Below are 13,566 nucleotides of genomic sequence, written 5' to 3'. Positions count from 1 at the left end.
GTAATATTTCTGTGTAGTTACATTGTTCACAGTGCTGGAGCTTTTTGTCTTTGTTCTTCATTGCCTGAAGAGCAACCTGGGAAAGCTTTATTTTTCTCTGATATATTTAAGGAAAAGATCTTACAAAGAAAACTGTAATCATGAAAAATAAAATGTCAGATTTGTATTGATAAGAATGAGAAATATCAGCCATGACCTAGTAATGAAGTCTTCCTCATTTCTTCAGTGCAGTTTTATTCCTGTGGAAGAAATGCCACCCTAGTCCTAGTTCAGTTTTTATCTTTGTCAATGAAATAAATAAAACTGATTTCACAATCTGTAATTTCAGTGAATTCAGCCATTTCTGACTGGCAGGTTAGCTAAATGAAGTATATGCTGAATGATAGATAAAGTGCATGCATCTGCTCCATTGGGAACTCCAGATGCTACATGGTGATTATGTATTGAGAAATTAAATTCCTTGATGAGATGGGGTCAAAGCCAAACAGATGTAGTACGTCCATCACTAAGTCACTTTGCCAGCCTTCCCAATACGCACTTACGAGCTTTGCAGCACATGAAAAGTTTTTTTGCCATTTAAAATCTTTTGGAAATACTAACATTAAATACAGAATGATTTTGTAGGGAAGCTATAAAAGTTTATACTACTCAAATAACACATGTTCATGGAGCATACACACTCTTTGGAGGAAGAGTCTCTCTGTCTTGAGCATACAGTGCCATCAAATTAGGAGCCTGACTTTGGACTATGGCTTATACCTCCTCCCACAATATCAGTTAATTTAATTCCAGGAAGAGAGGATTCTTAGACCCAAAACAGGAAGAGAGATGTAACCGACTTGCAGAAACACTTCATTAAACTTTCGACCTTGCTGCTCCAAGAACACTCTCCAACAACTTTGATTTAAGAAAATCTTCAGTTACTATTAACACAGACAGTATTTGTTACTTCCAAACTTAAATCGAACAAGAATATACCGCAAACTGAGCTGTTCAGAAAATACCAATTTGAAGTCTTGTTTGCAGTTTTCTTGGCAGCTGTGAAAAATGAGCGTACAAAAGCATATGTACAGAAATTGTCAAGTCCTTTTTGTTTCTCTCTGTGCTGTTGCTACCATACATTAGAAAAAAAAAAATATTGCGAACTACTATAATAAGAATTTATTCCAAACTCTCTTTAGAACCTATCACTTACGTGGAATGCAGTGGAGTATTTCCAAACAAGCTAGGTCACCGGCCCTAAATCCTGTGGAATTTCCATGGTTCTGGCTCTTCCCTTGAGTTTATCCTTAAATCTAGTCATTCTGACATCCCAAATACATGGTTGACTCTGCTTCTTCAGCACAGAGAGCACAATATACTAGACTGCTCAAGAGATGTGGTATAGAAATTGCAGATCAGAGACAGGGCTAGAAATAAGGCTTTATGCTTCTTTCACGTTGCCAAAATGTGGGGTTTCTGCAGGGATTGAAAAAGCCCATCTCTTTCCTAACACCCAGAGACTTCTTTTTTAAAGATCATTTGTTTTATCCTAAAAGCGCTATCTCATTATGAATATTTTTGAAGAAATAGCATGGAGTTGCTACCAAAGTGCAACTGGAGACTTCTTTCCCATCCAGATTTCAGTTTTCCAAACCTTATGCATCACCAGGTGTCTTGGGAACGACATAGGGTTCAGAATCTTGCTTAGTATTTGTAAAACATGAGCTCCTCTATATTATATGTTTTCATCATTAATCAGTGATCCAGATGTGGTCACAAGTTCAGTCATGGAGTCCCAAAGGCTTGCAACTTAGTTTATTCTCTCTTATCACTGGTTGTGCTCTGGATGATATCCAACTGTATATTTAGCACAGCGGCAACAGATAAGCTTTTCAGACAAAGAAAAAGGCTAATAAAAAAGATTTTTCTAAGCCAGTGCATGTATTGATGTTGCAGCACCCACTGGCTTGCATAGTCTTTCTATACATTTTATATGCATGAAATAATCTTCTCAATGGGAACCAGTTCAGAGGATAAACTCCCCCGAAGCCCTTACAGGAAGAAAGCCAGAAAACAGCTTTAGATAAAGATGGAATGGGATATAAGGAGCAGTAAAATAAACTAGAAAGCTGCTACCATCTAGGTGATCCTGATGTGAGTTCTCTTTGCTTCCCCTGTCACATCCTACACGTTCAGCAAGAGATTGTCTTAACAGGCCTGGAAAGCAGGATCTTTAAGCAAACATTCCCTTGCTGTGGGAACTGCTCATTCACAGCCAATGAATCTGTTTTGAAACTCTTAAAGGAAACAGGTACATTAGGTCATGTCTGTTGACTTGGCATCTTGCAACATTGATTCATCACCTGAAAAGCTTTGGAAATCAACTCAGAGGCACGGTCTGTCTTCTCATTTCTTCCACAGAATGCTGTTGAAATTTTCCATTCAGAAATCTCTGGTTGCATCTGCTCTTTTGCTCTGCGTTGCCACAGCAGAGTTGGTGGTGACTTCAGTGGCGGTTCTGCTCATGCCAGTGAAGATGTCATTCAGTTCTCGAGACATAACCTTGTAGCCTTGTTGTGTGCTTCAAAGACACAGTGTCAGCTGGAACCCCATCCCTATTTTGGTTTTTGTTGAAACTTGAAATTCTTTGGAAGTACCAACAAGTATTCAGCTTCAAATCCTTAATGTTGAATGTGCCAGAAGAACTTCGGGTGAAGTTTATTATAAACAGATATGACAGTTGGGTCTATGATCTTGAAAGATCCACTTTTCTTGTTAATTAAATTGCTGCCATGAAAGGAGAATACTATTTTGAAGAGGATAACATGCAGAAGACTTGGCGACAAACGTATTAAAAGAAGCAAATGTTAACTATTCTCTATTATGTTTGGATTAGAAGTTTTTTTCCTTCTTATTCAGGACTTAGTTTACTTGGTTTTGCTTGGATTACTGAAGATGTTGGGACAAGAGTGTAAGTTGTTGAAGTTTGAGTAAGTTCAGAACCAACAGCACTCTGAGAACATTAAAATTGGTTCTTTTTAAAAGCAGCAGTAGCAAGACGAGCTATTTCAGAAACCCACTTTTTTTCTGGTACAAAGTACCTTTGAATGTTTGCCAGCAAGCAAAAGAGAGAGAACATCTCAATTAAAGAAAGATTGGTGCCACTTGCACTTTTATCTAGTAAAATAAAAGCTTATAGTCCCTGTAGGGAATAGTTGAGCCCATTCTAGAGGAAGGCACTAATGCCTTTTTGCTCCAAACATAAATGATTGTTACACACCGGCATATCCCAACCAATTAATACCTTTCACATTACAGTGAAGCAGCAGAACTACCAATTCAGATGTATGGCTTTCAAACTGGTGTTGGCACATGTCTTAAAATGCTTAACAAATGTTTGTGATCATTTTAGAGAAACAAACAGGATAGATACAGGACAGAGACCTGTATGCTTTCTTCTCTGTGGATTAATATTTCTTAAAAATTTTGACAAAAGATGAAAATAAGTTGGGGGTTTTTAAGCTCCCGGGAACTGGATTGTTGTTGTTGTGTAAATTACATATATACTTTTATTTTTCAGTAGATTGCATATGTTGCATCAAAATCTATTGGTCAAATATAGACTCAAAAACACCTGATGATTTGCAAGAAAAAGTAAGTTTGAACAAGGGTGTAGGTACAGAATTCTTCAGCTTTTATACTATTTCTGATGCTTAGATGTCTTTGTCTAGGGAAAAATGAGTAAAAAAATAGTCAAGTAATGAGTCAGTTCTCTGCTTTCGAAGGTCTTCAAGGACTCTAGGCTACACATTTACATGCAGCGCTGTGCTGTCTAGAAAGAAAGGTGGAGACATATGTTTAAAAAGATAATATTCCAGGCTAAGAACAGTGTTCTTGAAGATCAGACTTGAACCTGGACTGTGGATTTCCTACTCCTGTTCTAGAAGACTAGTAATAAGAAATATGCTTTCCTTGAAGAAGGAAAATCTGGGATTCAGAGCTTCTAGAAAGCTGTTTTCTCAAAAGCTCATTCAGATTCCAAATAACAATCAGGCTACCGTAATTTACGTTGTTGGCAAGAGTGAGAGTCATGACACCTGCAATAAAAAATCTCTGTATGTGATATTGGGCAGCATCTCATAAATCATGCAGTTTGCCAGTTACCTGTCAAGAGGAGAAAATCCTGCATGTAAATTTAGACCCACACAAGTGGTTCCTGGATCGAGGGGCTTGTGGATCAGACCTTCCGATCCACCTTCAACACCTTGTCAATATTCTGCCCTGCTAGTGCTCTTCTCTTGAAAAAACATGTCTTTATGGCTTTGACAGGAAAAGTTCAGGAGTCTGCTTTTTAATGAAGAAAGTGCAGCAGTAAACAGTCAATCCAATTCATTCTTGTATGAATTTAGTATATCATATTAAAGGGAATGGTGACTAATGTTTTCAAAATGGGATACCTCTTGCTTAAGCACTGTAAATTATGCTTAGAAGTGTGAGTACAATTAGTCTGCCTTTCGGAAGAACTTGGTAAATCAATTCTCAACTCAGAGTTTCCACCTTGTGCTGGGTCTGGCTGGGATAGAGTTAACTTTCTTCATAGCAGCCTGGATGATGCTGTGTTTTGGATTTGTGGCTAAACCAGTCTTGATAACATACCAATGTTTTGGCTGTTGCTGAACAGTGTTAAGGCTTTCTCTTTTATCCCACTCTGTCCCTTTGGCGAGTAGGCTGGGGATGGGCAGGTAGGTGATTGGGAGGGGACCCAACTTGGACAGCTGACCCTAGATGGTCAAAGTGATATACCAGTCTGTATAACGTCACGTTAAGCAATAAAAACTGGGGTAGAGGAAGAAGAGGGATTTTGGCTTCTGCAGTGACCTCTGTTTGGAGTCCAGCTAGGCATTGGTCTTTGTGCGAGCAGTGGTGAGCAATTTCATTTTCCTCTTTTTGTTGGTGGGGTTTTTTTGTTTGTCTGTGGATTTTTGTTTGTTTCTTTTGTTTGTTTGTTTTCTTTCTTCCCTTCATCTATTAAACTGTCTTTACCTTGACCCACAAGTTTTCTTGCTTTTGTTCTTCCTATTTCCCCTCCGCCGGCCCCGGTGGGATGGGGAGAATAAGCAGCTGCTTGGATACCAGCAGGGGTGTGACAACTCACCGCACACCTGTACGCTCAGGCGGTATTGACTTTTCCACTAGATTGAGAAGGTAGCAGTCAATTATATTTATAGCCCATCCAATTAAGGGAATGCTTAATCAGCAGCCTCTGATTAAATCACTTCTACTCAGGCAATGAGTAAGGCAATTATGGGGTGTTCCGCTCTCCTGTTTGCCATCAATATTCTGTAAAGGTTTGAGTGTAAAGGATGCTACAGTTGGCTTCAGGAGGGTGCTGTTGGAAGGCAGGAGGGCTCTGCAGAGGGATCTAGATAGGCTGGAAAAATGGGCTGATTCCAATGGGATGAAGTTCAATAAGGCCAAGTGCCGGGTGCTGCACTTTGGTCACAACAACCCCCTGCAGCACTACAGGCTGGGCGCAGAGTGGCTAGAGAGCAGTCAGGCAGAAAGGGACCTGGGGGTACTAATTGACAGGAAGCTCAACATGAGCCATCAGTGTGCCCAGGTGGCCAAGAAGGCCAATGGTATCCTGTCCTGTATCAAAAATAGCGTGGTCAGCAGGACAAGGGGAGTGATCCTTCCCCTGTACTCTGCATTGGTGAGGCCACACCTGGAGTATTGTGTTCAGTTCTGGGCCCCTCAGTTCAGGAAAGACATTGAAGTGCTGGAGCGGGTCCAGAGAAGAGCAACAAGACTGGTGAAGGGACTTGAACATAAGACCTATGGGGAGAGGCTGAGGGAGCTGGGGTTGATTAGTCTGGAGAAGAGGAGACTTAGAGGTGACCTCATCACTCTCTATAACTTACCTGAAGGGAAGTTATAGCCAGGTGGGGATTGGTCTCTTCTCCCAGGCAGTCAGCAATAGGACAAGGGGGCATGGGCTTAAACTCTGCCAGGGGAAATTTAGGCTGGATATTAGAAAGAAATTCTTTACCGAGAGAGTGATCAGGCATTGGAATGGCTGCCCAGGGAGGTGGTGGACTCGCCGTCCCTGGAGGTTTTTAAAGTGAGGTTGGACATGGCACTTAGTGCCATGATCTAGTAAACGGACTAGAGTTGGACCAAGGGTTGGACTCGATGATCTCTGAGGTCTTTTCCAACCCAGTCGGTTCTGTGATTCTGTGATCTACTACTCAGCCCCTCAGCGTAAGTTATTGCCACTGTTATGGCCACCTCTAGTACAGGGGAGAGACTTGTTTATGGTAATGCACAGTCCTAGAATTTTCTTTTCTGGAAAACTAGAACTTATAGTTGGCTGGTGTCATGCAGCACTTAAAATTGGTTTTAGTTAACTTTGGTAATCCTGTAATAAAGATAATCCTTTAATATGTTATAAAAAATAATAATCCTATAATAAAGACATGTTTTAGAGGCTCAGTAGTAAATGGAGAGCAAACTCTGCTTTTAACAATTTAAAACATTAGAGTCATTGCTGACATTTTTCATGTGTCCATGTAGACTAATGTAACGTATGCAGCCAAAGTTCTAGAAAAATAATTAACAAAAACGAGCATCTAGCAGTGCACTTGATTTTACATAAATATATATAATGTTCTACTGTTCTAAATTAGACCTCTTGTAGAAATCTAAAGCATGTGTACATTTCATAATATATTCAGTATATGTGGGTCTTACGGACCTCTTAAAGAGCTAAGAGTTAACATAGTGTTTTGCTTAAGAGCACCAGTAAACCATTAGTATTGGTTTGAAATGGTTTCCAATAATGTTGTATTTTTAGAAAATATGTCAATGAAGTGCAAGTATTTTAGTGTTTAATAAAATGAATCTGAAGTCAGGAAATTAGTTGATTATGTCACGAAGTAGAATGTATCAGTTACGTTTTATTACATTAGGGGTAGTTATAAATATACATGAGACTATATCTCTGAGTTGCAGTGTGTTAAACATTTCATACAGAAAACTACAAGTATGTTTCTAAAGATTTGTCTTTAAAAATCCTTGAGTAATTTTTACTTAAAACAGTAATGGCAGGTTTTGTCCCTTTACAGAACCAATCTTCATGACCAGTTGATATTGTTTTTAAATTCTAAGCTGCAAAATATATTTTCCCAAATTAAGTATATAATTTTTTGAGAATGATCTTGAATGTTCACCATGTCTTGAAATCTAAAATGCTATGTCTTCTTTCTTTCCCCTGACTACATGTATCAGTAGTACATCAGTAGTTCCTAGGGTCTCATTCTGCTAATCTAGTGTTAATACTCCCATTAACAAAAGAACTCTAATGTTAACAGTTTAAGGCCGATTTGCTTTAACGTGGACCTAAAGATTAGGGATACTGTTTCCGTTCATTGTTGGAAGCAAATTGGAATACTAGTTGCTCAAGCTTTTTTCAAAGATTTCTTTTTAAAGAAAATAGGAATCCAGCCCAGATCAAGAGATACAAACTGCCTCTTGTATTTGGTAGATTTACTTTTCTGACAACTTTCAGATTAATACCTGAGTTTGTCCTACTATATGTTTGGCATGCCCTGATGTAAGACTCCCCTCAAAAAAGCGAACTTTTAGATTTTCTCAACATTTTTTTCCCTTCATGAGAAACTTCCATTAATCGGTCAAGTGATGGTTTCTTATTCTGAAGACAAATTAATTTCTTATGATCCAAACTGCTCTTGTATGTTTCCTTTTAATGTTTGTATTTCTTTTTATTTAGCTAGTTATTGTTCTGTGTGAGAAAGCCTTTTTGGAAATTATTCTTTTTCTGGAAACAGTGAACACGAAGTATCATAATGCATGAAAGGATGGAACATATTAGAGTGTGGATGTACTAAAGCAAGCACGCCTTATGCTATGAATGAGGAAAGGTACCTGAATGTTTTTCTAAGACTTTTTGCAGATCTGAATAACTAAGATATAGGTGATTGTTTGAATAAATAATCTTACATCTCTTGCTAAGCTGAAATGTATCCCCAGAGTAAGGAAAAACAAAAAAAAATCAACCAACCAACCAAACAAACAAAAAAACGAGGATAGATGTCTTTCATCACTTTTTGTACGAGATAATTCCTTCTGCAAATGTGTTCATCGTACTAAAGCATCACTGGATTCATTATACCCCTGTACAGCTGGCTAGCTCAGATTATGTGGATTTTCTGCATAACCATATAATGAACATGTAAGTAACAGGGAATGTATGAGGAAAGGAGGCAAGAAGAAAACCAAATCCCTTGCCATGAGAGGGAAGAATTTGTTCGTGGCATATTGTTCCTGAAGAGGCTTGTGGCCAGTGATGGCTTGGTGGACACTTGACTGAGTGATCTTTACAAAGTAAGATAAAAGAGGAAATATGAAATGCTGGAATGTGTAATCACCATACTTTTTTTTTTTTTTTTTTTTTTTTCAAATATAAAGTTAAGTAGATGCAGTTTAGATGGCTGAAACCCTTTGAAAACGCCTTGATCCAAAAATAACACATTTTTTGAATTAGGTGTGAAAAAATGATTAGAAGAAAAGAAATAAGGTGGTTATAGTACCTTTTTCCTCTTCTTCAAAGGAAACCTCATTTTTATAGAGTTCTCTTAGATGTCGTGAGTTTATGTTTTGAAACTACTGTACTTTAGTTAAAGTTTGGATAACGCTATATTTTTCACTGTTTTCAGTTTTAACTTGGTTTAATGATTATGACAATGTTGTTTGTAAAAATTCAGTCACTTGATTTTAGCCATCTTCTGGTTTTTTACGTGAAAGGTAAGGATCATGTAGGAAGCTCATAAAAAGCTGTCTATTGCCTCTTACTGTTGCTGAAACATGATGAAATACGTGTTCATCGAGGTATACATATATAAAACCCATTTAAAGTGAAGTATCTTTTTTTTATCCTTCTGTAATTTCATTCCTTAATTATACTGTCTGAAGTATTATCCATCAGTTGTTTTCTGTGGGCTCACATTCACATGCTTCATTTCAGGTCAGTTCCTCCTAGAAGAATCCCGCCTCATAGAAGCAGCTGAGATGGCAAAAAAAGCAGCTGAACTTGATAATACAGAATTTGATGTTGTTTTCAATGCAGCCCATATGCTCAGGTTAGTGCTTTTACATCTGCTTTACATGAATCTCTTCCCTTCTTTTGGAATAAAAAGGTCTTTTCAGCCTTCGCTTACACAGAGTTCCTTTTAGAGCCCAGCAATTCTTTTGAATAATTCAACATTAATAAGATAAAAAGAATTGGAGTGGAACTGTTGCAGGATTTAGCAATTTCTATTTCTAATATTCTGTGCATTATCTCATAATTTCTTACCTTTAAAACTTCTGTTGTTCACAAGCAGGTAATACTTTTTGCTTGCATACAAGAACATAGAAGAACCTTCTGCAGGATTTACTTTGACTTGATTTTTAAAAATTCAGGATGCATAGCAACTGCAAATAATAGAGCATATTTCTGATCTGGCTGTAACTAGAGAATATTGAAAATATCACATTTTATCTTAGTATCATTAGGGAACACTAAGATAATTAGAAATCTAAATATTCCCAGGCTAATGATAACTTTGAGACTCATGGGAGCACTTAATCATATTATCAGAATCTGTGATTTAAAATTTAATCTCTCATCTAATTCTGTTCTCCTGTCTGAATTGAATAAAATTTTGGACTTCTTTTTTTCCTCTTAAATCTGGCAGACCTGGATATTCAGTTACATTAAGCTTTTGCCTGAACATTATCATTAAACTCTCATTACTGTAAGAGATATTCTCCATGCTTTTTTCTAGGATAACTATCTAATTATTGTGTATTGTCCACTTAACAGCTGTAAGGATACTTTATTTCACTTGGATTATGTCTATGCTTAGAAAATATATGCACAAGAAAAAAAATATGCTTCATTAGCACAAAACAGTTATTTCTCTGATGAAGATTATCTCACTCAGCTGTTTATACTTCTAACTTTTAGAACACAAAGTGAACGGAAAAGGAAATGGTATTAAAGAGAAGGTAGAACCAGCTTCAGCCAAGGGACTCATGTTTTAGAATGAAGGATACCAGGATAATCTATACCAGGATTTTGAAATAGGCCCCAAAACACCCTTTGAGAAAGAACTCTTGTTGCTCGTAGACTAGAAAGAAAACCAAGAAAAATGGTTCACTGGTAAACACTAATTTGACCTGCCACAGGTGTATGAGCTGTTTTAAGGATCCGTTCTTTCCCCTGGTTATTTTCTGAATAATAATATCTCGAGACAGAATTCAGTAATTTGAAACGTTTTCATTAATTAAACTAATTCACAGACAGAAGCAGAGCAAGTTAGGCATGAAAGATTAATCCAGAAGGGTATAGATAGTGTCAGACTCCTGATTTCGGTGAGTGTGTTGTGGAATATGGTTTAACAGTGTGATTTTTTTGTGGGTATTTTAAAATGTGGTGGTGTTGATCAGTACTATTTTGCAAATAGGTTTAATAAATCTCTTACTTTCTCTGTGACCACTGAGTTAAGCATTCCCAGGTGTTGAAGGCACATGTTTTTACATTGGGATGTAAGTATTTTTTCACTCTCAGAGCTGTGCTGCTGTACTGTAGGTGCATCAGCCATAGTTACCCTGCTTGATCTGGTTGGGAGAGGGCACTTTTTGGGAGGAGTTTTGACCAGCATTGAGCTTAGTGACTCTGAACTGCATTCTCTATTTTAGCTGTAAGCACAAAACAGGACTTCTGAAAATAAAGAAAACCCATCAAACCAAAACCCTTAAAAACAAAACCAAAAAAGTCCTGGTGGTTTAGTTTAGTTAGAATCCAACTGTGCTCCTCTGGGATACCCAGTTGGTCTAATTTTTCACTTAAATACTTGCCTTTTTTTGTAGAAGATCATAATGTCTTCTTAATACACTCTGGGAGTCTAAAGTGGTCTGGAGGATTTAGCAAAAGTCAGTGTGACAAAGTTAAATTCAGTGCTGCCAACTTTTTGCTTAGAACTGTGTGTGTTATGATCAGACTGATTTTTTGCTAAAAGTTTGTGATTCTGTTGTCTGCCTTTGTTCACTGCTTTTCTAAGCAGTTTATTTATTTATACATTTATGCATAAATATATATATATATTATATTGCTTACATAATAGCAGCTGGACAAGGGGAATGTGTATTCATACATTAGAAGAGGGCAGCTACAAATCCATCATGAGTCTGTGGGACTTCAGAAGAAGCTGATTTTCAGGATATTTAGGATGATGGAGGGCCAAAGGTGATTCCAAGAGGAAAGCTGATACCATGATACAAAAGAAGAAGGAAAGAAGGGAGTACTCAGACTGACACAGAGTGACACAACTAGAAACTGTGGGTGCTAAAGATAGTCATAAATGAAAGGTTGAAATGATTAAATACTTCCATGTAGGTGACCAAACGCTCTTTAGGTACCGTAGAGAGCTATGAAAATGGACTGGTAAGAATTCTGAATGGACTGCACAGCTGTGAGGTAGAGAATATATTATAGAAGTTCACAGGGCATGGAAGTGAATTGACTGTCAGTAGACAGAAGGGATAAATTTTAAAGATGTGTTGTGGGTTAAGAGACAGAAACTGATATTAATGGGGATGATGTGAAGTGTCCAAAGTGATTTGGAGGTAGTAACAGCAACTCAGAATTGTTTTTGTGTAAATTCTGGGTTTTTTGTGATGTCCTATTGAATTAGAAAGGTATCATCTTTCCCTTCTGTCATACTCCTGTTTCCACCATAACCCAAGGAATGTCATGAGATTCAGAAACTGCATGTAGACATTTCTTCAGAATTGCAGGCAAATTCTTTCAAATTTGGGTTACAGCTGCTTTGGATGGAAAATTATCACGACATTCCATCCAAGTCCAATTTATTTTCTACTCTAGTGCTAAAATATTTTCCTTTTTTTAAGTCCACTTACTGAGAAAAAAACCCCTTAAATTAAAATGCAACCTAAATGAAAACTAACAAGTTTTGAAATTTTTGAACAAGGTACAGAGTGGAGTGTTAATTCTTTTTTTTTAAAATTTGCAATAAAATTGCTACCTGTCTCCAAATGCAGTAGCTGTTTTTATAGATAGCCATTCTTAGTTTAGCAGCCACAAGAAAGACATCTGCTTCTTCTGTCAGGTATTCAAAAACTGTTTACTTCTTCTCTTTTTGACTAAATCTAAAGCTGAAGTGGAGAAAAAAAAACGAGTTGGTTCTATTTTCATTATTGAAAGACCTCCCTGTTCCTAATTACACAAACATAGTTATTAATTTTTTTGCCCAGATGACTTCTGTAGGATTCTGATAATGCAATGCCAGATGAATCAAGTCATCTGTAATACGGGTGAGATGCGGGATGGATGTAATTAATTTCTTTGCAACAGTCTGGTAACTTTTAGCGTGCATAGTATTTGCCTGTAAAATTTGTTTTCTCAACAAATTTGTTTTCCAGACAGCTTCATTCAAGGGTTATGTAGCTGTTTGGGTGGTTATTCTTAAAACAGTAACGAGTTGTTGTTTTACTTTTGTGGTATTTGCTTATAGCCTCAGTTTGAAGCCTTTCAGCAAAGCTAGATGTATTTTAATAGAATGTAGTGAAGCATATGTTTGCAATGCCTTATGGTGGCTGTAGGTTCAGTGACTGAGTCATGTATTAACAGTGCTGTTTCACTTTGTAGTTGTGTACTGAGGTGAGCTGCCATGAGAAAGGTCTCCTGTGATCTAGAGGGTGATTACTTTGAGAATGAGGAATGGCAGGGTAGTGACACTGCCATACTAATTAGAAACAGGAAAAGAGCTTCACGTTGTCTCCAAGTAAAAACAAGAATAGGAAAAAGAGCTTTGCTTAAAAGCACATTTTGTTCAGACTTCCGTAAGGCAGTGGATTGTTGTGGGAAACACTCATATTACATGAAGCTGTAGGATGTTTATTGGCTATTTGAAAACAGAAGTCTAAATTAAAGCAATACTACATGATGTGGTCTTAATTTTGCAGTGAATTTCTGTGAGAGTATTGTGGTTCTCCAAAGTGCATGGAGTGTAGTTGCTGGCACAGTCTCACGGGCGCCAGTTCACACCATGTTATTGTCTAAACAGATTTTACTCATTCTTTAAGTACTGTCCATGTGCTCTAATATATATATGGCTAAGCCTATTAATTGTGGTAAAACAAAAAATGCAGGTGAAGGGTTACATGTGTGGAATCTGATTAGGATTTTGTTGTGATACAGATTGGTTGATTAAGAATGCCAAGGATCAACATTCAGTATGTTAAAATAGGAATCTCTTTGAAGAAAACTTCCATATAGCTGGACTGATATCCATAATTTCACTTTAAAAAAATAACAGTTTGAAGTCTTATGGCAACCAATAGGCAGGTTAAATATAACCCTTTCCCATTCACATTTATGCGTCTAAACCAGTCAGCATTGGTGTTGTTTGTCTCTGAAGGCAGTATTTTTTCCAGTGATCAACACAAAGATTCAAAATGAATGCAGGCTGAATATAACTTGGTTTCAGGAGAACCAAAGAG

General features: G+C 37.4%; 1 protein-coding gene across 1 annotated transcript in view; it reads left to right on the top strand.

Moving 5' to 3' along the window:
- The window catches only part of TMTC2 (transmembrane O-mannosyltransferase targeting cadherins 2), a gene marked incomplete at its 3' end in the record, with an annotated part of 254,657 nt that overhangs the window by 217,442 nt on the left and 23,649 nt on the right, over positions 1–13,566 (top strand). The window contains exon 10 of the mRNA XM_080363734.1: positions 9,026–9,140. Within this exon, the coding sequence (XP_080219860.1) occupies positions 9,026–9,140 (115 nt within the window). The remainder of the gene's footprint in view (positions 1–9,025; positions 9,141–13,566) is intronic.

The sequence above is a fragment of the Nesoenas mayeri genome (genome assembly GCF_963082525.1).
Source record: "Nesoenas mayeri genome assembly, chromosome: 1".
Lineage (NCBI taxonomy): Eukaryota > Metazoa > Chordata > Aves > Columbiformes > Columbidae > Nesoenas > Nesoenas mayeri.
Note: the sequence above shows the minus strand (reverse complement) of the source record. Positions and strands in the feature narration are given on the sequence as shown.